The following is a 23,140-nucleotide window of genomic DNA, read 5'->3' as shown; positions in this document are numbered from 1 at the left end:
ATTCAATACTATTGAAATAGTTATAAAAAATTCTAGAAAAAAGTATGTTGTAGAGGATATTACAATCCATCTCTCTAAAAAATTTAACTCAAGCAGTTACATGTACAATGGAAAATAAATAAGACAAATTTCATTGTACACAATATTGTGTACAATGAAATTTGTCTTATTTATTTTTTATTGTACAAATCATATTATTTTTGTCTAATTTTTTAGGAGCTACATCATAGTACCCTCTACAATATATATTTTTTTTCAGAATTTTTAATGAGTATTTCGATAGTCTTTTGAGTTTTGAGAGCAATAGAACACAATGTTTTTGAATTTTTTATTTTTTTAAAAGTGTCACATGTTGAATGAGCAATAACTTGTTGTCGTCCTACCAACGGACGACGGTATCCTAAATGTGCAATACTTTAAAATAGACATACATTTTTGTAAATATTAAAAAATAAAAAAATAAAAATTCTCTCAATGCAGTGGAGGGGCGTGAGGCAGCTTTACTGAGCTGGGCCTGTATATCAGTTTCGGGCCCAAAAGAGACCGAAATAATTTTTTATTGATATAATTTTAATTTAAAAATTGCAGAAATATACAGGCATTTTAGAAAAATTCAAAACTAGTCACTTCTCGCTCGCTCAGTAGGTGATTTTTAAACTAGACAGAAATAAGTTAACATGAAAGCCAACATAGATAGGAAGGCAATAGAGGCACTTCTATCTCATAAGTACTTCTCGTCCACTGAATTGGAGAGAAGTAGTACTTTCTCTCTTATCTAAGGGGCTAGAAGTGGTATTTTTTTGAAAAAATTACACATCCATTAAACTGTAGTTCTATGATGATAATTCAAAAAATTTCTCGAAGTATTTTTTTTAAAAAAAATTGCACATCCCTATGATCCCGACACTACGTAGATAGGCCCTGCAACCTGGTGAGGAATCGAACTACTTCAAGGAATTTAAGTTTTATGAAGAACAAAGTAGAACCTGACATTTTTATCTGTAAACACGCGTGCAATTTTTTTTAAAAAAATACCACTTCTAGCCATGGATGGGAGAGAAATACTTCTCAACCATCCAGTGGGCAAGAAATACTTCTCTCTCACTGTACAGGAGAGAAGTGTCTCTGCTGCCCCTGTCCATGTTGGCTTCCATATTAACCTATCATCCGTTCAATGAGTGATTTTTACTTCCCATCCGCTAAATGGGCGAGAAGCGTCTAGTTTTGCAAATTTCTAAAATTGACCGCATATTTCTACAACTTCTTAAATTAAAATATATAAATAAATAATTCCTTTCTCATTATTCCGTCCGGCCTGTAGCATGGCCCAATTATAAACCAAATACTAATTCCAAGTTTTGTCCACTATTGCTCCCAAGTATCATGAAGACAATTTCTTAAAAAAAAGTATCATCAAGACAAAATCTGTTAAGCTAGCCAAACTGTTTATTGTGTTCCCTAAAAATGTCTGTACTGTTCCCGAGTATATACCATGAAGAAACTTCTGATCTCTCAACAGAAAAAGGAAGAAGAAATCATTTTACAGAGTTGCTATCTACAAAACAACACACTACTAGACAAGAACAAGAAGACACATAATTACAATAATTTTGGGGGCGGAGGACCGGAGAAATCAGGTGGACTGTATGAGAGCTTCTGGATCCAGTTGGCAAGCTTCTTCTTACTTTGATCGTTGCATTCCTGGGCCTGGCAGATGGAGCTTGGGATCTTGTCGAGTGTTCCATCTCTATCAAGAACTGTCTTCAGATTTTCAAGGATTTGAACTATCTGCCGAAACTCAGGCCTCTTCTCTGGTTGAGAGGACCAACATTGCACAATCAGAAGTTGTAGTGGTGCCGGGCAGCTCGAAGGTATAACCGGTCTCAAGTTCTGAAATGAGAAATTTGTCATTTTCATTTCCAAACAGTTCATCAAAACAAGAGTAGTAACAATACCGGACATGAATTTTTTTTATGGGAATTCTGGATATCAAAGTTAGTCATCACAAACTAAATCCAAATAGCAAAGAGTAAACTGATTGTCTCTTAGTTCTTACAGAAGACCACCACACTATATATGAACAAAATAAATTGATGTAACCTGTATAGGGAAGATAAGGAGTTAGAAGAGCACACACCTTATTAACTACTGCAAAAGCAGCTTGGATCGGAGTCATATCTTCATAAGGGATTGTTCCGGTAACTAATTCCCACAAGAGAAGTCCAAAGCTATAAACATCAACCTTCCGACCATATGGCTTGTGCTTATACATCTCTGGTGCCATCCATCTATAAGTACCCGGGTCATCCTCCAATATATTGCAGTATGCTTCTTCACAGGCCACTCCAAAATCGACGACCTTAGCACAGAGTTCTCCATCAAATAAAATGTTCTCAGGTTTCACATCACGGTGGATAATTCCTTGCGAATGAATGTATTCCAGGCCGCGCACAATATCCAAAGCAATAGAAATGACCTTCTCCAAGGGAAGAGTTTTACGCTCCAGCTTGCGCAAGAAAGCCCTCAAAGAACCCCCAGACAGGAACTCAGTGATGACACAAAAGACCGGTGGACAATTACATGCTCCGACAAGCTAAACAAAACAACGGGAATGAATTAAGAAACAGCTTTTGTTGTAATATTGGATGATATCTAGAGAAGCATGTGCTGAAATATTGCTGCTATCTGATGGCATAGCCTGCGTTAGGTAATTCTGACAGGAAACAATAAAAATGCGTTGGCTTTTTTTCCTGAAATATTTCTGAGGATACATGCACATCAACAATCTCTACCTCTGTATGCCATGTGATTGACAAATATGACAACCTTGTTTAAAATTGAAATAGGAGTAGTTAGACAAACGAGTCAAAGTCAATCCATTAACAAGAATATTCCTCTAATATACTTGACATCCCTAGGTCAAGATGCTTGCACTGTGCTAAGCATACACCTTATTCCTCTGGGAAAAACAATCAGAATCTTGTGGTAGGAAAGATCATATTTGTAGAACAAAAAAGAAACAGATAAGTGTTTGCCTCACATGATTGCTGTTCTAATGGCGTGCCAATACAATGTAATGATGACGCATGCTGCGATGTAAATTATTTCAGGCGTGCTCCATACTGAATCAACAACCATAAAATAAGCAAGTCCTAGTATATATGGATATTGGATTGTTGCAGGAATAGATAGACAAGCATAACTAAACAATAATGTAGCAAGTATAGCAATTGCATTTACCAAAGAGGCAGGCACTAACTCACTGCCAAGCCGATGCAGAGGGCAAGCATCAGAACAAAAATGTAACGTGGAAGTTCATGTAGTTACTTTAATGACATTACGGTGTTGGAGCCTTGCAAGAATGGTAACTTCTGCAGTGAACTGCTTCTGAAGTCGAGAAGACAACTCTTCATCCTCACCATCATCAGGCTGCCTGATAAACTTCACAGCAACAGGCTCCTCCTTATAGATCCCATGGAACAAACGACTATAGGCCCCCGACGCAAATCTATGGCCAATGAGCAACTGCGAGCGGTCGACCGTCCATCTCTCAAGTATCTCCAGTGCAGCAACCTTTGTCATCTCATTGTCAAGGTTCCTTGTTGGCCAGGAGGAGGTCCTCCTAGCAATTTTCAGTTTGCTCGGTGTTCTCAGCGAAGCGAAGCCAAAGGGTGGGCTGTCATCCAGTGACCGTGGCGAGCTGGGCTTCCTCTGCCGCTGCGGGCTGGAGAACCTCTTGGTGGCAGCCTTCGCCTCCTTGAAAACGTCGGAGATGACACGCGTGGGGATGGGGGACTTTGATCTGCGCTTCGGCTTCGGCGGCGGCTCCAACACCTCTCCCGTGACCTTCACAGATGCAATTCGCATTATGGAATCATCAATTGGTGCTGTTGCATCCTGTAAATAGAAAGGAGCTGGGCTGGAGCACACTCTCTGAAGCCTCAAGCTTTGCTCATCGGAGTGGAAAGAGAATTCCAGCGCGTCTGGGCTCTCATCCTCGGGTGTCCGAACCACATGCCGCTGGGGAATGTCGAAGCTCAGTCCGTTTCCCTGCCGGTCCTGCTTCGCCGATGCTTCTTGCCTTGAGCGATCACTAGTTCTCCTCTCTTGGTTCAGTTGACCATCTGAAGACGTATGCTTCAGCTTCCGTTCTGACTGAGAAGCTGCTGATTTCGCCCTCGGGATCGGCAGCCTTGCTGGGTGCGAGATCACGGATCCCTTTGCTATGATCTGTAGATTCTGGCGAGGAAGATTGCGCCCTATCCCGAATCTATTTTGCCTCAGTTCAGTGCCAAGACTGAACTGCTCAGCGAACGCACCCAACCGCTCCCTGCCGGAGCTGGACCTGACGATAGATTGCGAGAATCTGGTGCGCCGCACCCACGAGTAGTCTTCCTCATCCATCTCCTCAGAATCTCAAGTCAAACGGAACCCAGAACGCAGTACGGCGGAGTAGCAACTTAAAGCAAGATCTGAATCAGGGGAACATATATGAGGCAGGCGCCAAGAACACTGACTGACACTAGAGCTCCCCACGAACCACTGAGCAGGCGCCGCGTTTGATCCCTTCCAGAGGGACTTGAAATCCTCCAAGCTCGACTGCTCCAATCCGACACGCCATCCGATCAGAGCGCGTCAGTTGCCTCCTCCTCCTCCTCCTGAATCAAGCGACAAGCAAGCACCCCAAAATCAATCAGTGCAATTGAAGACGCAAGATGCATAAAAATAGCCGCTTTCGCATCGCGACCTCACCATGCTCTCCACCAACAAAAAGGACTACAGTCTAATCGCTCAGCGCAATCGGTTTGGTTTGGGGAATGGAAAAGGTGTGGACCAAGCGATGGGCCGTGCATGTTTGAGCAACCGGGGGTGTGACTGGTGAGGAGAGAGTGCGGAGAGCGTCATTTACACACAGCGCACACGAAAGGGAAAGCGAGAGACGTCGCTCCCAAGCAGACGCAGACTTCCTGGCGGCTACCGCCCGGGATTCAAAGCTCATTCCACGCCACGCTTCTGCTCTGTGACGCAGCAACAACCCATGTCCAAATCAAATCCAAAATGACAGACACAAGGAATTATACCTCCCAATCAAGCCGAGAACCAGACTCGGCTCATCTCAAGAACAGAGAACCATCACAGCTCACGAATCAAGAACATGCAGAGGGAAATAACTGAACATCTAGAGCCGCGAAGAACTCGAAGGAAGTAGGGAGAGAGAGACGGGAAAGGCAGGCGATGTGAACGGAATTGCGGGAGTCGGAGCTGGAGCACGGGCGGTTTGATCACTTGCCTAATGGAGAAGTCTGCCCTCGTCGGTCGTCACCTGGCGGGCGCAGATGCAGAGCAGATGCGCATCCTCATCACGGACGACGAGGCGCACGCGCGATTGCGTGGAGATGCGTTCCCTTCCGGCAGTAGAAGCAAGTACGGCCGTATGCGTGCAAGTTGTACGGTGGGGAAGTCGGTGGGGCCCGCCGCCGCTTTTGTATATTCGTCAATTATTCGCGGCGACTTTAGGTAGCGGTGGTGTACCGTATCAGATGGCTCGTTGGCGATTTTTTTAATTATATATATATTTATTAATTCACAAATATATCTGTTTATTTTGAAAGTTTACAAATCTATACCATAGTCGCCCTTTGAGGGATAGGGACCTATCGCTTATCCAATAAATAACATGTTTACTTGGCTCGAGACAAGTTTGATTGGACAATTTTTTAAATGTAGATAGAAAGTAACTACTAATTTTCACATGAATCTATAGACTCATAGTAATGATTAGATGTCACGTGAACTTATAACTTATCGAATAGGTCAGACGAAAAAACTTATTGAATGGGTCTATGTTGTCTATCCAACTAGCCACAATTATATAGATCTGTAAATTTTAAAACTAACATATATTTACAAATTTAAAAAATAAAAGATATATAAATAAAAAGTCTTTTCATTGCGTTGCGTCGGGCACCTCCTCGGCTCCTCCCGTTGTTGGTGCGTGGCCGTAGTGGGCCTCGCGGCGGCAAGTGGCATAGGCCCAGCTGGCCAGGGAGGCGTGCGTGGGTGACCTCACGCGCTTGACCCAACAACTACGGGACAAAACCCACCGGCTCCATCTTATCGCGCGCACGCGGATCACTGCTTAGCGGTGGTGGGAGCACGCGCCCAGGTCGGGCCCTTGGCGATGCGGGCCATGTGTTTGCATCGCGATTTGCCAGACTGCGGTTGCGTGCGAAAAATAATTCTACAAGATCTGATCTTATATATATAATATGTATCTATGCATCGTGATTTGCTAGCAATACGGTTGGTGAGAAAAATATTCTACAAAATCTGATCTTATATATTTATGATATGTATCTATGCATCACGATTTGCTAGCAATGCGGTTATGTGAGAAAAATAATTCTACGGGATCTGATCTTACGTATTTATAATATATATCTAATTTATAGCATAATATATAATAAAAAATATTATAAAATTTATGGTACAGACAAATAAAATCATAAGTGAGGAGACAAACAAAGAAATAAATTATTATATATTACGCATGAATTAGGTTCAGACCTTAAAGGTATAAGGTTAGTATGATTATTTTCCGTTGTGTGCACAACGGTGAGCTGAACGGAACAGGAGTGGGATGGGCTGAGCCGCTTTCGCCAAGCGCCAACCCAGTCACCGCGTGGGCTGCGTGACCCGTGCCTGGCCTGTGCGGCTCATGGGCCTGCGGTAATAGGCTGCTCGGCAGATCGGAATGCTGGGCGGAATGAGATCATCGGTACAATTCTCATGGATTAAACTGTATGGCTCTGGATTTGCATGCGCATCGTCACACTCACACCGCCGGATCTAATGCCTCTAGCGTTCAGCACAACAATTTCCCCCCTTTTTTGAACGAAAAACTTCTTTTATTTAGGGCCTAAATTTGACCTTCGTTAGGGTCCAGGGTCTGAAGTCCGTCCAACTGATCATGTGAGAAGTAACATGTGCGGATTTGGAAGCATTATTGCATACCTCAGCGCTCACCCAAAAGAAGGAAGCTGCAGCTAGCTGCACAGGTGCCGTCAATTCCCTACGGCTGCGAATCCGGCAATTTATCTGCTCGTGATTAACTAATCCGGTCCCTAATGTGCGCCAAAGTTTGGGCATGATTTCGTTGTTAAAGGCGCGTGATCCAAGTGTCCGTCTAACCGACATTTTGGACTTTCAGGCTTGCAATGCAACCGGACAGCTTGCATTGCAGTAGGAGAAGAACCAGTGGACTGGCAGGGACCAAAGCCAATTGTCACCTTCCCTGCAGCTTCCTTTGGAGGCTATGGGACTCCAAAGATTGTGGCAGGAAGCTCCCTCTACCTTGCATGCAACCTACTGATTTTCAGGTGGTCTAATCCTAGCTGCGATTCATAGTTTTATTGAGTAGTGATCAGTAGACTGTAGATAAACGGATGAGGAGCTGGCCGGTAGTTTGCAACTGAAGAAAAACTGATTTGCACCCGACAATTAATAACAACAAAGCTTTAGGCCTCCTTTGCAACGCAGAAATTTTACAGGAATCATACAAGAATAATTTCGCAGGAAAAACACAGGATTAAAAAAAAAATCTCACATTCCAATGGAGGACTTAGATTAACACTGTTTTTTGTTTGTCAGTAGGAGCGGAAGTTGAGAGATTAACAACTAGACAGGACCTCAAACATTTGCAAGTTTCTGTTAGCTGTTGTCCGTCGTGGAAACCAGAATTTCTTTTTAAAAAGTCGTGGAGTTTCAGAATGCAAACAATTTCTCTGATTGAGACGTACTGCTTGCCAGTTCGATACGACGAGAATCGTTGTGAACGTATTGACTATTTACGGTCTAAAATAAGCTTAAAGTGGCCTTGCAATATACGCTCCCAACTTGAAGTTCGATAGGAAACATGCATTCCCTCCATGTTCCCCGAGGAAGATTTGACCGATTTGAGAGATTAATTACTCTGGTAAATTCTGAGGAGTTGAGAGATCATTGGGCAATTGACATGGTAATTGCTTGCCAATTTTCTGCGGAAAAAATGACGTGACAAAACCAAATAGCTACTGATGCATGCGTTCTTCGGACATGCCGCTGCCGAAACAAGAAGCTTATTTAAACACAGAGTTTGATATAATCTTTGCCATGTTCAGTTGACTCTAAATTAGCATGCCAATTCAATAGAGACTCATACCTCACCCCCTTACGTCTGAGTTAGAAATAATCTTGGTTGTGCTCAGTTGACTCTGAGTTACACCAATTCAATACAGACTTAGTACATTGCACCTGACGCATCATCGAACTCTTCAGTTCGACCGTATCAAAACCACATATCCATAATCATTCAGTACCTTTAGCTTGACCTTGCAGTATATATGAGAATATAATCTGGCTCCGCGTATTTTGATATGGCAGCAAGTTGCTGAACCCTGGTTCAAAGACAATGACACCAATGCAGCCTTCAAGATTATTGCCTTGGCATTGCCATTGGATTGGCAGCCAGTATCCAAGTTCCACACTGTATGTGTCACCATCAGATCATAATTGTAACGATTCCGTCCGGCCTTATCTTTGTTTCTGACGTTGGTCTATGGCGTGCGTGCAGCCATTGCTGACCTTTCAGTTCACTACAAGAACGTTCATAATTTAGCCTAACCAAGCACGAGGAACGCTCCGTGGAGTTACTGATCATCTCTTGACTGAGAGTAAGAAGAAGCCCATTCAAGTTGCGATCGAGTCGTTCCCTAATAAATTCACTCGGAGCTAGGAGTTACAGTCGATGACGACGATCACAAAGCAGATCCCATACAACAGTCAAATAGATGGATGCAAGTGTAACTCTCTTCACTTCTACGAAATCCATAGTTTTTGATTGAGTTGATGGCAAGACATCTCACCTAGCTTAACCTTTAAACTCAGCTTAGCGACTGCTCGTTGAATGACAGGCTTACGAAAGGAACAGACTGACGACGTTACTGACAGACTAATTTAGGTATCTTTCTTCGTAATGTTAAGCAGGTACTAGGCTTGTTTGGTTGACGGCCGCAACTTGCCATGCCACAAGTTAGGTGTGCCACACTATGTTAGTCTGCTGTTTGTTTCTCTACTAGACTGTGGCATGCCAAACAAAGTTAGATGGCTACTACATTCTTCGTCACAGCAAATCTCGCCAAAAATCTAGCGATCAATTTGCTCGCCAGCACTTCGGTGCAACGCACGTACCGAAAAAAGTACACGTTGTGGTCACCGTCCTAGTGGCACGAAAAGCTAGAGTGAAGCAGAAAGCTTCTCACAATGGAGAAAGAAAATTCACAAGTACTCTCTCTCGTGCCTCATCTTTACAGCAAGTTCCTCTTCCACTTAGTCTTCTCCACATCTCACTCTCTCCCTCTACAGTTTCTCCTAAAATTTCTTCTTCTCCATTCTAACCAATATTTTATCTCAATCGATCAATCCGCTGCAAATCCATCCCTAGATCTGCTTCCTTCCTCATCACTATGTTTGGATAGTGCTGAGCCCATCGTGTGAGCTGCGGTGATTGCCACTTCACTCAGGCAATTCGATCTGCACTAACTCAAGGTATGTGTTGATCTATCTTTCTCATCTCCCATGGCTGCTATGCTCGGTCCTTCTGGTCCTTATAGCCATAACTACAGGACATCTTCTCTGCTTTTCTGTGCTGCTGGTCCTGAATCGGAGGGATCGCTAGCTACCTGTAAGGGGTGGATCCCTGACAGTGATTCCAGGATGTATCGGACGAGGGGTGCATGATCTGTGTTCTGGGAGATGTGCCTATGCTAATCTAAGAATACCAGAGTTTATCCAGGTTCAGACCCCCTTAAGGTAATAGCCATACATCATATGTATTCTTCTCATTAAGTATGGTTTCTTCTTTGTGTTTTTTTTGCCCCCCCCCCCTTCCCTAAGGTGGATTCCCTTCCCCTTAGCCCAGTAGGAAAGGAGTCTTACACGTGAGCCCATCAAATAGACCCATACATATTGTCGGTGTATTTAGAACCAGGGGTCCCTAAGTCCCGAGGCCAGACCGGCCGTCCACCACATATCACCACCCTGCAAGATAGGTAGAAACAGAGTGCTCGGGAGAGAGTGCTCGGGGCTGCACGTGGCAGCCCCCGAGGACTCGGTGCCCCGAAGGTCCCGCTGAAGTGCTCGGGAGAGAGTGCTCGGGGCTGCACGTGGCAGCCCCCGAGGACTCGGTGCCCCGAAGGTCCCGCTGAAGTGCTCGGGAGAGAGTGCTCGGGGCTGCACGTGGCAGCCCCCGAGGACTCGGTGCCCCGAAGGTCCCGCTGAAGTGCTCGGGAGAGAGTGCTCGGGGCTGCACGTGGCAGCCCCCGAGGACTCGGTGCCCCGAAGGTCCCGCTGAAGTGCTCGGGAGAGAGTGCTCGGGGCTGCACGTGGCAGCCCCCGAGGACTCGGTGCCCCGAAGGTCCCGCTGAAGTGCTCGGGAGAGAGTGCTCGGGGCTGCACGTGGCAGCCCCCGAGGACTCGGTGCCCCGAAGGTCCCGCTGAAGTGCTCGGGAGAGAGTGCTCGGGGCTGCACGTGGCAGCCCCCGAGGACTCGGTGCCCCGAAGGTCCCGCTGAAGTGCTCGGGAGAGAGTGCTCGGGGCTGCACGTGGCAGCCCCCGAAGACTCGGTCCCCCGAAGGTTCGCGCAAGCTCGTTCAAAGACTCGAAGGGCCCCGTCGTCAGGGTGTCATCCAGTCAAGGGCCCGATGCCGCATTTAATAGGCGCGCGTGGCCTGACATTCTGACATCCTGACATTCTCGGCTGCCCACGCCCCAGTGTCAGACCCTGCCATGCAATGGCAGGGGGGCGTGGGTCCATTAAATGCACGGGTCCCGTCCCGTTTTCGCCTGCGCGCCTCGGGATAACGTCGCCAGAATCGAAGCGCTCGGCCTGCCACCCTGCCCTGGCAGGAGAACAAGACAGGGTGGGCGCACCGGGCACCTCTGAGGCTGTCCGGTGGGCCCTTTTCAGAGCACCCCGAAGCTTCCGCAGCGGCTGGTGGTCGAATGCACGCCGCCTTCCTCCACCGCCCCTGTCACTTCGCCAAAATGAAATGATTACGCCTTTCTCCGTGGCACCTGGGCATTCGCGTCCCCTCTTTCCCATTCAGGATATGTCGAGGTCGGCGCATCTATAAAAGGAAAGGATGGAGGACACCGAACAAAAAAAGAAGAAGAGAGTCAGTCGAAGAACAAGAAAACAACAGCCCCCGATCGCAAGACGATCAAGAGACCAGCTAGCTAGAACATAAGAGCCTCCAGCTCTTTGTAAACAGCTCTCCTTGGAGAACCAGATATATCCTTGAAGGATCCCCTTCAAGGATAGATATAACACTCATACAGGAGTAGGGTGTTACGCCCCCGCGCGGCCCGAACCTGTTCAAAAACCCGGTGTACCCGCAAGCCAGCGCATTTACTTCCGTTCCCGCTTTTTTCCCGTACAAGCTTTTCTAGGATCATCCCCCCGGCCGAATCTCTAAAGAGGGGTCTCTCGGGATCCCTGCGACAGGAGTTCACTCTCCGACACATATCTAGACGGTCAACATAGGCTATCATTGCTGAGCACGCATGCGTTGTGCCTACCCTGGAGCGCTATGATGCTAGTCTCATCTCTCACTCGCTTCCCCGCTTATCAAGTCTGGGTTGCCCGGTTTGCCCTGTTCCATCGCTGGTTGCCCATGCGCGCCTGCCATGCCCTCTGTTCGTCTGCAAGCCCATCTCGTAACAATTAATGTTGCGGGATGGAACACGAAAGCTCTGTGCCGGCCATGGTCGCCTCGGCTGGAGTCGGAGTGGTGCGCTTGCCCCGCGACCATTAGAGATTGGTCACGGTAAGTCCAACGTAGGTCGGGGGTGTGGTCGTGCGGTGGACCTTGTTTAGAGAAAAAGAATTAGTCCTGCAAAAACTGGTCATTGTTGGCCATCTTGGCGGGGGGGGGGGCATATTCTTTACAACGACACTACCGGTGTTCAACTCTGTGATCTCATCTGTACGCAGCTCATGCTAGGGCTGGGCGTCTCCTCCAAAGTATTTACAGATCCAAACACTAGGTGTGAGTGAAACGAACAATTTCTGCTTCTTATTAGTTTCCTAAACCTCCCTTTCTAATCCCCATGGCGATTCCACAGGTCAATTAGCTGCTACAAGGGGTGACTCCATTTTATCAATTTCTGCTTCTTATTAGTTTTCTTAACCTCCCTTTCTAATCCCCATGACGATTCCACAGGTCAATTAGCTGCTACAAGGGGTGACTCCATTTTGTCTCTCTTGGTCTAGCAGATATGAGGTAAAAACTATATATTTTTTTGTTTCGTTGCTTGTTGTCGAATGTTTGAGGTGTCTAATGTTGAATCATGATCTGTATAGCCTGTGTATTCCCATATTTGCTGTTGTTAGTGTTGTTTCTTTGTCATATCTATTTTAGTTGCCAAATCATTGTGGCTCTGAGGTAAATAAATTGTACCCCCTTTTCTAGTTTCTCTTAATTGTTCATAGATGCATCAATTTTTTATGCATAAAAGCCTATAGCTAGGTGACAAAATGCACGTGTCTGTTGCTTAGAGAAGCTGATGGAATGTTGCCGTTTATTTATTTTTGTTTAATTGCTATGCGAAACAATGTTGATTCATTTTTTGGCGTAACATTTTCTATTTCTAGATGGAGCGAAGAAAGCAGTTATGCTTAGATTATTACTTTAGTTACTATTGTTGCTACTACATGTGGAGGAAAATGTTACTCGCTGCTCTTGCCTTGTGCCTAGCCAGTTACTCGTATTTGACTGAAAGAGGGAGTGCGAAGGTGTTATATATGGCCCCATATTGGGTAGAGACATTTCACGAGAAATACAGCTACAACGTTTATATAATGGAATTGAAGCCCATTGTATTTCTGAGTTGTGCATGCGAAAATCAATTTTTCATAGGCTTTGTGGAAACCTAAGACCTTGTGGTCTTTTAGTGGACACATTGAACGTCATGGTGGAAGAACAAGTTGCTATGTTCATGCAAGTAGTAGGTCGAAAATGGTCTAATAGAGCTGTTGATTTTGAGTTCATTCGATCGGGTGAGATAGTTAATAGGAACTTCAATGCCATTCTAGATGCACTTGAGCTACTTGCTAGAGAACTCATATACATCAAAACTATTTACACACATCCAAAGATCACAAGTAATCTAGGTAGGTTCCACCCTTACTTTGAGGTACAATAATCATGAAACTCCTTCAGCTAGCTTTCTCAAATTTAGGTGAGTGGTGTGTTAGTCTAATGAAACATCATTTGTCTTGTCTTAGGGTTGCATTTGAGCCTTGGATGGTCCTTATACGCTGGCATTTGTCCCTGCACTCATGCAGGACAGGTTTAGGGGTACAAAGTCCATTCCAACTCAGAATGTCCTTGCAGCTGTTGTTTTGACTTGCAATTTATCTATGTTCTTGCTAGATGAGAGGAATCAACACATGATTCTCATGTCCTTCAAGATGCTCTAAGTCGCCCCATTGGCCTAAAAATACCAAAAGGTAGTAATTCACATTATAGACTAATTAAACAACACAAACGTTCATCACTAATGTAGGGAACATGTTCACGTTGTAGGAAAATTCTTTCTAGCTGATGCTGGATATGTAGAAAGACCTGGTATACTTCCTCCATAATGTGGTGTTTGTTATCATCTTAAAGAATACAAAGGCACTAGAGAACCAGAATATTATAAGAAATTATTCAACCCCCGCCACTCCTCACTTAGGACAACAGTTGAGTGAGCTTTTGGTACCTTGAAGAATCGGTTTAGCATCCTTAAAAGTCAACCAAATTTTCCTTTGAAAATTCAAGTAAAGCTTATGGTTGCATGCTGTGCACTTCATAATTGGATACTAGAGGATAGTGATGATGAGTATGTCTATGATGATGATTCCTGGTACAGAGCCCTTCCAAGGAGCAATCGGTCCTATCTTGACATACGTACTGAGAGTCAGGCTTGGATACTTAAAAGAGATCAGCTAGCGCGTAGCATGTGGCGAGATAAAGTAGGCAATTCCAGTTTAGAAGCAAATCAGACCACCGTGAATATAACTATTGAATGTGTCATGTAGTGGTTCTACTCATGATTGTATTCCATGTACTCAAATTTCTATTTGAGACCATTATTTAAATATTCCATGTATTGCATTTTTTGTTTGAGACCATTATTCAAATATTCTATGTACTGTAATTTCTGGTTGTGATCATGCTTTGAGACCATTATTCAAATATTCTATGTACTGTAATTTCTGGTTGTGACCATGCGTTTGCTATTTGTTTATGCTGAATACATCATTGTATTCAAATATTTATTATGCTGATGATATGAACTTTTTAATTAGGCAAGAAATGGTGAAGAGAAAGGGAAAGGTGGATGTTGATGGGTTTGTCCGTGAGAGAACCATCACTTGGGATGAGGAACACACCAATTTCATGCTAAATTTTTTATATTGAGCATAAGAAAACCCAGCATTCAGTCTTTGTGTGGAAAAAGCCACACCATACAAAGTGTGCTGATGCCTTAAACAAAGAGTTTGGTATGGGTGTAACTATTGCACAAGTTGATCGTCACTATATAGACTACAAGGAGAAATAGAAGATAATTGAGACAACTTTAAATAAGAGTGGAAATGGATCTGATGTCACTAAGTGCAAGATAACTATTTCTGAATCTGAATAAGTACAGCTCGATGTATATCTCATAATTTTTGTTGACATTACAAATTTCACAGTATAACTCTTGTCTTGTATTCACATGTAGGATAAGGCGAGTGTCACATCCCAAAACGCTAAGTATGAGACTAAGCATGCATAATCATCATGGCGGTATGTTTTATGTGATTAGTTATTATTTTGGATATTTTGGGAGTGAAAATGGTATAGAAAGAGATAGGAAGACCCTAAATACTTTGGAGAAAAGAAGAAAAGAAAGAAGAAAGAAAATAGGGGAAATTAGAATAAAATTCAGCAAAAACCCTTCTCGTGGTTTGACCGGGCTCAACCGCAGTCTGACCGCTAGGTGGACAACCACGTAGGCTTTCCACGTGGGCTTCCCACGTTCTGACCAACCCTTCCCACGTTCTGACTGCCAGCACATAGAGACTCCCTTAATTGGTCGATCGCTTCTCTCACTCATTCTTTCTCTCATTTACCTCTCTTTCTCCCTCTCAATCACTCTCTCACTCCAACAAACACTAGAGAGAGAGAGATAGCTCCAAATTGACGTGTTGACGACCAGAGATTGGAGGTGGGGACTCCCACGAGCTTCCCGGAGGACTTTCCCGAGCTTCTTCCCCCTTTCCTCCCCGCTGGAGGGGTTTCCTCGCCGTTTCTTCCTTCGTGAGCTCATTCACCTTCCGGGAGTCTAATCGGTGGATCGAAGCTTCCCCAGAGGATTCTGATGCAATACAAAGTTCCTCTATATCGAGGTAAACATCCCTTTACCATTTTCCCATTGTTTCCTAGCCCTAGGCGATGGTCGTTTCGATTTTCATCGTGAAACACTGGTGAATACTAGGTCTAGATCTCATTTTTGGGGTTTTACATGTTCGGACTATGCATGTCATCCAAACAATCATAGAATACGTTCTCTTGGTCCTATGAAGTACTTTGGCACCCTTTGTCATCGAAGGTTTCACCGGAGTCCTCACCGATGACCCTGTGAAGGTGCTAACACTAGGGTCTGGCGGTCTGACCGCCACTAGAGTCGGTCTGACCGCCAGTAGATCGGTTCAAAATATCTGAATTTATGAGTCAAATCACCACTATGGCCAGTATGATCGCTGGTCGGTGGTTTGACCGCCACCATACCTTCGGTCTGACCGAAAGGGCCCTAAACTCTCTACACGCTCGGTATCTGACTGCCACTTGCATATCAGTCTGACCGCCAGCCATTCAAGGCTATGTGTACTTATGTTAACTTATCCGGGGTTTCAAACTTTGAAACCCTAATCATTTGGTGGTATTTTGCAAATGTTTTTGAAACACGACACTCTAGTATTATCCAAGTATGCATCATTTACACATTTTTCCATCATTTATTTGTTTATGCAATGCGTTCTTGATTCGTTTAGAGAGCGTTGCAACGACGGTCCAAGCGAGTGAAGCTGACATCGAGCTACCGGAGTTTTGTAAGTGCTGTGTGGGAAGTATCAGGCAACTACTAGAGTAGCAAGGCAAGCAACTAAGCATATTGCACCTTGTTTGAATTGAATGGAGTCTAAATTGATAAGTTGTCGCTTATGTATATTGCATGGTTAGCAAGTTGATGTCAGGCTTATATGAGTAGAACCTATATTGATTTGCATTATCTCTACCTTGAGTTATTGATTTTACATATCCCTGTAGCCTTGATCACATGGTTAATGTCTAACTTACAAATTATTCGAAATGCTTAGCAACGTATAGGTCATCTGTAGAAGACGAGCAATGATTCAACTATTATTCGCGAGCTTAGGGATTACATATTATTCTGTCACGTCCCAAATTCCGTAATCACATGATTAAGTTTAATCATATGTCATTAGCATCATAATTAAATTCTAGAGGAATTATTTGGCGCATTAGGGCAATTCGTTTGATATCATTTGGATAAGAGAAAGAAAATTGGGAGAGAAAAGGATAGAAATTGCATTGGAAATACCTATTTTCTCTAACACATGGGTCCCACACCTCCCACTCCCTCTCTCAAGTGGGAAACTGTTGGTGAATCAGGAACCAGGGGTCCCTGAGTCCCGAGGCCAGATCCGCAATTTTCCACATGGCGCCCTTCCCGTGGGGATCATCTCCGCGATGTACGAGAAGACTAAGTCCCGGGAGAGGGTGCTCGGGGCCATGAACAGTGGTCCCTGAGTACCCGAGTTCCCCGATGATCCGCGAAGACTAAGTGTCGAGAAGAAAGTGCTCGGGGCTATGAACAGTGGCCCCCCGAGCACCCAAGTCCCCCGACGACCAGAAAAGCCGAGTACCGGGAAGGGCGTGCTCGAGGCTACGAACAGTGACCCCCGAGCACCCGAGTACCCTGAGGACCCAAGGAAGATAGTTCCGGGAGAGAGTGCACGGGGCTGAGATCAATGGTCCCCGAGCACTCGGTTCCCCGAGGACCTAAATAGTGAATTCCGGGAGAGAGTGCTCGGGATCATGAACAGTGGCCCCCGAGCACTCGGTTCCCCGAGGACCAAGAAAAGGTATATCCAGGAGAAAGTGCTCGGGGCTGTGAACAATGGCCCCTGAGCATTCGGTTCCCCGACGGCCTAAGAAGCCGTTCGTCGGTGGCCCCCACAGAGGTCCAACGGAGAGGTGTCAACCAGTGAAGGTCCGATGCCACATTTAAGAGGGCGCATGGCCTGTCACTTCCAACTACTCCTGTCATGCTCGGTGTCAGTCCCTGCCATATTCTGGCAGGAGGGTGTGGGGACATTTAATGCACGGGTCCCATCCCGTGTCATCCGGCGCGCCTCGGGATAGCATCGCGAGGCCCAAGGCGCCCCGTCTGCCGCCCTGCTGTGTCAGGCGTACAAGACCGAGCGGGCACGACATCATGACGACCGAGACCGGGCGGGGGCGTGTTTCCAACCCCGTCACTTCGCGTAGCAGCCCATGATGGTTGCTTTTCCATTTATAGTGCCTTGGAACGCGTGCCATCCCTTTCGGGGCACGCTACCGCCGGCGAGTTTTTAAGAGGAGCCGATGGACACAGAAACTCGGGCTCTCCGACTCGGACGAAGATCCAAGACAGAGGTTCAGTACAAGCACAGAAGTTGAGACCCCCGAAGAACAAGGAGCCAGAAGCTCTAGGATAGACAAACATTCTTGTAACCAGCAACATCCCTGAGAGACATTCTCAGTGCATTTATAGCATCCACACAGGAGTAGGGTATTACGCTCAGTGCGGCCCGAACCTGTCTAAAAACCTCCAGTGCATTTACTGCATTTTGCATTCGATCATTCCATTCCACCTGCCATCGCATTTACGCCCATTTATTTCTCCCGCAAACAGATTCAGAATCATCCCCCCGGCCGAATCTCAAAGGGGGTCTCTCCGGATCCTTGCTTTAGGAGTTCACCCTCCGACAGCAGCACCGTACCTGCCCTCTCTCTCTCCTCCTCTCACTCCCCACGTCCCCACCCAAGTTGCAGCAGCAGCAGCAGCTCCCCTCTCACTCTCCCACTCAAGCTCACTCTCTCCTTTCTCCCAAAATCCGAGCTCAAGTGGAGGATTCAAGGTATGCATGTGATACCCTTGCATTCTATAGCTCATGAGCTACTCATCTATCCAATCCATTTTTTTTTGTGTGGAAGAATCAAGTAGTTCTTGATGTTCTTGACGTTCTTGAGCTTTTTGGAGAAAAATGGAGTTTTGGTCGAAAATGAGCTCTAGAGTCGCGTTGCTAGTTGATGAGTAAGTTCCAGGACCCTTGGACTACCCCTAACATGTTCCTTTTAGGCTTGGAAAATATCGCAACTCGAATCGACCAAAAATCCACTCGAGAACAGCTTTTCTAGGCTGACTCGGACATTCCGGACTCACCTGGATACTCTGGGTTCAGCAGAAATGGTTCGTTGAATTGTGTTCAAAATTGGTTAGGGTTTAGGGTGCGCGATTGGTTTAGAATCTTTTGGATGGGGTATATGCACGTTTGTGTAGCACAAATTTATAAAGTGAGTCGAATCACCCGCGGGAAAAGTTGTGAAGAACCCAAGTCTGTATCACCCGAATAATTCGGTTAAGCCTAGTGACTTCGGGTAGTTGCATTATCGAGTAACCGAGAGCTTCGTTCGAAGCCTCACTCGGAGTGTCCGGCATATCCCGGATAGTCCGGACCAACCCGGAGTTTTCGGGTTAAATTAGAACAGTAGCTAATCGAGAGCCTTTACCGAAGGATGGCCCGGATACTCAGGAACCCAGATATTCCGGATTCACCGAATACTCCGGGCCAGTCAAATAAAAAAGGCAGTAACCAAGCACCTCTTTTGGAGAGTCACCCAGAGGGTCCGAACCCAGATACTCCGAACCAATCTAGATACTCTGGATGACTGTTATTTTCTGGTTTTCATTTAGATCGTTTAGTATTGCATTGACTCACATATCTTATACTTCTAGCATGTTGTTAAGCATTGTGGCATACCTTTTTGCATTTATTTATGCTCATCATTGTACGCGTTCTTGTTTAGCTAACAAGGAGCCAGAGCGGGAAGCGACCGTGGTCGAAGACGACTCCAATCTTTCGGATTTCTGCGAGTGTTGCGTGTGTAACTATAGGAAGCTACCTGAGCAGCAAGGCAAGCATATATCATATTGCACCTTTGTCAAATTGAAAAAAAATCTAAATATTGATAAACTATGCTTATGTATAGGTTTGTATGTATAGGGAGTCGATATCGGTTTTTTATGGGTAGAACCTATGTTGATTGCATAATCCCTACCTTGAATTGTTCCTCTATATCCTTATAGCCTTGGTAACGTGGTAAATGTCTAAGAGTCGATCGAAATGCTTAGCAATGCATAGGTCCTCGGTAGAAGACGAGCAATGGTTCGATCATTGTTCGCGTAGCTTACTACTTGTTCACGTATATGGTTATGTGGATGTTGGTTGGATGAATGGTGAGTCTGAGATGAGATGTGGGAGGTGTTAGGGGTGACGCCTTCCTCAAAGGAAAGTCCTAGGGGTAGTTCGGGAGAGGAACCCGGGCATCGTAGACCGCTTTTATCGTTTAAGGACGATCGTTGGGGTAGTTGGCTTTAACACTTACCTTACTCACCACATGCTGATCTAATGGTAAGGCAAGCTGAATACCTTCGCAGCTGTGGCTTTGTGGGCCTGAACATCGATGGTGTGAGCGGACGGGCTTGTAAGTGGTACTAGTTTGCTCCGGGAATAGTTCTAGTACCGCTGCGCCGAGCGATGCATGATCCACACAGTTGGGGCTGGTTGGGAAAGTTGTCGCGAGTACCCCCTTGTGTGCACTTTAGTGGGTGGCACAAGCCGTACGGTCCTCATGTCGTGTGTGTCCAGGAGTATCCCCTGCAGTGTGTATAAACAGTTCGAACTGCTACGCTCTCGGTAATGAGCATGCTATTGTTTTATTTGCACCCGGTCATAGAGTTCTCGTATGTGGTTGATGGTCCGAATATGTGGTTGATGGTTCGGCTATTATGGGGGTGGATGAGTTGGTTCAGTTTACTTATATGTTCAAGTACGTATGTTACATTTATGTTACAGTTTCATTTATGTTCAGTTAGTTATTGCAGTGTAGAATGACATGTTTAGTTAAGTATAGTTGCTCACATATATATGTCTAGGTTACATACCGCATATGTTTTACTTAACCTTATGGCCTGTCCTTACTAACGGCTCAATGCATAATTCTTGGAGTCAAAATATTATATACCCATATTGTGTAAGTCTTGCGAGTACCTTCGTACTCAGGATGCTGCCCTTAAGTTGATGCAGGTATTGCTACCATCGAGGAAGATGCTGTCTTTGGTTACTTCGTGCCTACCGATCAGGGTGGCGGGCAAGAGTAGTGCATCCTACTCTAAAGGTGGCGTGTTGAGACGATGTCTAAGGGCATGTGGCGTCGTTCTCTTTTGTTGATTATAAGTTTAACTTTTCGCTGTGTAGTTCTTTTGTGGTTAGGAGTTGAGGGGTTTTGTCTCCTCCTAGATCGCTTTTGTTGTAAATTGTTGAAATCAATTGCATGCTTAATACTTGTAATATAAATATTTATTACTCGCTCTTTACTAAGCTATGTTGTGATGTATACGTTGGAAGGCATGTGTTCCGATCCTTGGGCACAATACACGTGCCGGGACGACTAGGATGATATTCTGGTTAATCATCGATGTTGTGATTATGAATAATGATCATCCTGGTGATTAATTAGAATATTATTTGGATGATTCTCCACATATTCATAATTAAAATGATAATGATATGTGATCTATGAGATATGAGATGAGGCGAGATGTGGTCGGTGCTAGGGGTAGGTCGGGGGTGGAACCCGGATGATATAGACTGCTTGCGTTGTTTAAGCATCATCCGTTGGTGCCGTTGGCTTTAACACTTTCCGTACAACAATATATTCGGATAATAGATGAATGAGTCAAGTATCATACATCGTGCTGACGCTTGCCGTGCGTCTCTACGACGCATAAGAAAAATAAAGGAGAAGTAAGGTAGCAGGGAGCCGAAAGTGTCTGGGACACACTTACGGTAACCCCGGTGCCATAGAGGCATGTGCAAGTGGATAGTTTCGGGTATGAGAAAGTTTATCTTAGGGGTCAAGAGGATGGACCCGGGTCGCGTGGGTAAAGTTGTCCCCCCATTCAAGGTATAAGAACAATTCAAATTACCACGCTCTCGGTCATGAGCATGCTTTTGTCCATCCGTATCGGTCGTAGAGTTTCCGAATTTGGAGATATGACATAGTATGTTGGGTTTGGTTGTTGAGGATTATTGCTTATATGAGATGGTTCCTTTTATATTTATGTGCAGATTGATATTGCAGGATAGATATGCTTTGAGTTAAGTATAGATGCTCACACATAGATGTTAGGTTACTTACACTTATAAATTTACTTAATCTTGTGGCCTACCCCTTGCTAATGACTTAAATGCATAATCCTTAGAGTCGGGTTATTATATGTACCCATTATAGATTAAGTCTTGTGAGTATCTTCGTACTCATACTGCTCTTTCAGGTTCTGCGGGTAAGGAGGAGCTCGTGTTTGGCTACTTCACGCCTAACAGTGTTGGTGGCGGGAATGAGTAGTGCAAACTACTCATGTTGTGTGCTTTTTGGTTTGGTTGTTGAGGATTATTGATTATATGAGATGGTTCCTTTTAGATTTATGTGCAGGTTGATGTTGCAGGATAGATGTGCTTTGAGCTAAGTATAGATGCTCACACATAGATGTTAGGTTACTTAAGTTTATAAATTTACTTAACCTTACGACCCACTCCTTGCTAATGACTTAAATGCATAATCCTTGGAGTCGGGTTATTATATGTACCGATTATGTATTAAGTCCTGCTGGTGAGGATGAGCTCATGTTTGGCCACTTCATGCCCGTCAATGTAGGTAACGGGAATGAGTAGTGCAAACTACTCATGTGGCGTGTTTTTGGGTGGAGCCTAAGAGCATATGGCTTAGCTTTTGATGTTAATAGGTGTTATCATCCGTCGCATAGTTTCTAGTTTTGGTTAGGAGGTGATATGTTCTTTACCCTCCTAGATTCCTTTTATTGTAAATTATGTCAATGATCAAGTGCTTAATAACTTGTAATATAATTTAATTACTCGCTCTTTCTTAAGTTTTGTTGTGATGTTATATATTGGAAAAGCAAGTGTTCCAAACATGGGCACAAAACACGTAACAGGACTACCGAAATTGGATTCTGGTTACTCGTTATGGATGTGATTATGTTATAGATCATTCATGATGATTAATTAGAATATAATTTGGACGGTTCCTCACAGCAAGACGCTTGCTTTCTAAGCCCATCAAATTCTTTCATGAGATGGAAGAGCTCTTCCAGGGTAGTCATGCAGATGGTTCTCTTGCCATGGACCAAGAAACATGCTTGGATGTGGTAAGGATTCTGCTAGTGATGATAGTGCAGGGGTCAATGATCTATCTAGTTATGCATGCCCTGTTGAGCTTGAAGGTGATGACTCCAACACATTACCATCACCTAAAGGTGACAAAATTAGTCCTAATTATGCAGGAGATAATAGCTCTTCTAGCACACCTCGATCTGTATAAAGCGATCAAGAGGAGTTAAGTCCCCTAGTAAGAAGCCATCAAAGTCTAAGAGCCGTTTGTCAGATGCCACTGAAGAAATCAACACCACTACAAAAGGTAATTGCAAAGTCTTTTACCGAGCCACCTCCTCCACCCCTAGTCTGAAAGATTGATAACCCATATGCTGCATTGTGGAAGAAGTTAGAGGCTTTGCCTATTCGTACAAATGATAAAATCAGTGTTGGTGTTTACTTGGCACTCTTTGAAAATGAGGGTATTCATGGTTGGCTTGATAGTTCTAGTGACACAACTCTGGGATCTTAGGTGTACCTGCTCTTATGTGA

General features: G+C 44.8%; 1 protein-coding gene and 1 pseudogene across 1 annotated transcript; one reads left to right on the top strand and one right to left on the bottom strand.

The window, feature by feature from the left end:
• Nucleotides 1-1,426: 1,426 nt before the first annotated feature.
• On the bottom strand, nucleotides 1,427-5,023 carry LOC133929240 (serine/threonine/tyrosine-protein kinase HT1-like). Its single transcript, XM_062375920.1, has 4 exons — nucleotides 4,753-5,023; nucleotides 3,328-4,658; nucleotides 2,138-2,593; nucleotides 1,427-1,890 (listed from the first exon to the last, which is right to left on the bottom strand). Exons 2-4 carry the CDS (start codon nucleotides 4,402-4,404, stop codon nucleotides 1,600-1,602), a joined length of 1,824 nt encoding a protein of 607 aa, XP_062231904.1. The 5' UTR covers nucleotides 4,405-4,658; nucleotides 4,753-5,023; the 3' UTR covers nucleotides 1,427-1,599.
• Nucleotides 5,024-9,375: 4,352 nt separating this feature from the next.
• On the top strand, nucleotides 9,376-22,817 carry LOC133928166 (uncharacterized; annotated as a pseudogene).
• Nucleotides 22,818-23,140: the final 323 nt, after the last annotated feature.

This window comes from Phragmites australis, chromosome 9 (genome assembly GCF_958298935.1).
Source record: "Phragmites australis chromosome 9, lpPhrAust1.1, whole genome shotgun sequence".
In the NCBI taxonomy this organism is placed as follows: Eukaryota; Viridiplantae; Streptophyta; class Magnoliopsida; order Poales; family Poaceae; genus Phragmites; species Phragmites australis.
This window is presented reverse-complemented; position numbering and strand designations above follow the sequence as displayed.

Bases quoted from the DNA above. Each gene is read 5' to 3' on its own strand.
- LOC133929240 (XM_062375920.1), bottom strand. From the start codon at position 4,404: ATGGATGAGGAAGACTACTCGTGGGTGCGGCGCACCAGATTCTCGCAA. The intron at 2,594-3,327 runs GTAACTACATGA...TGTTTTGTTTAG, and splicing joins AACACCGTAATGTCATTAAA to CTTGTCGGAGCATGTAATTG. The intron at 1,891-2,137 runs GTGTGTGCTCTT...TTCTCATTTCAG, and splicing joins CTTTTGCAGTAGTTAATAAG to AACTTGAGACCGGTTATACC.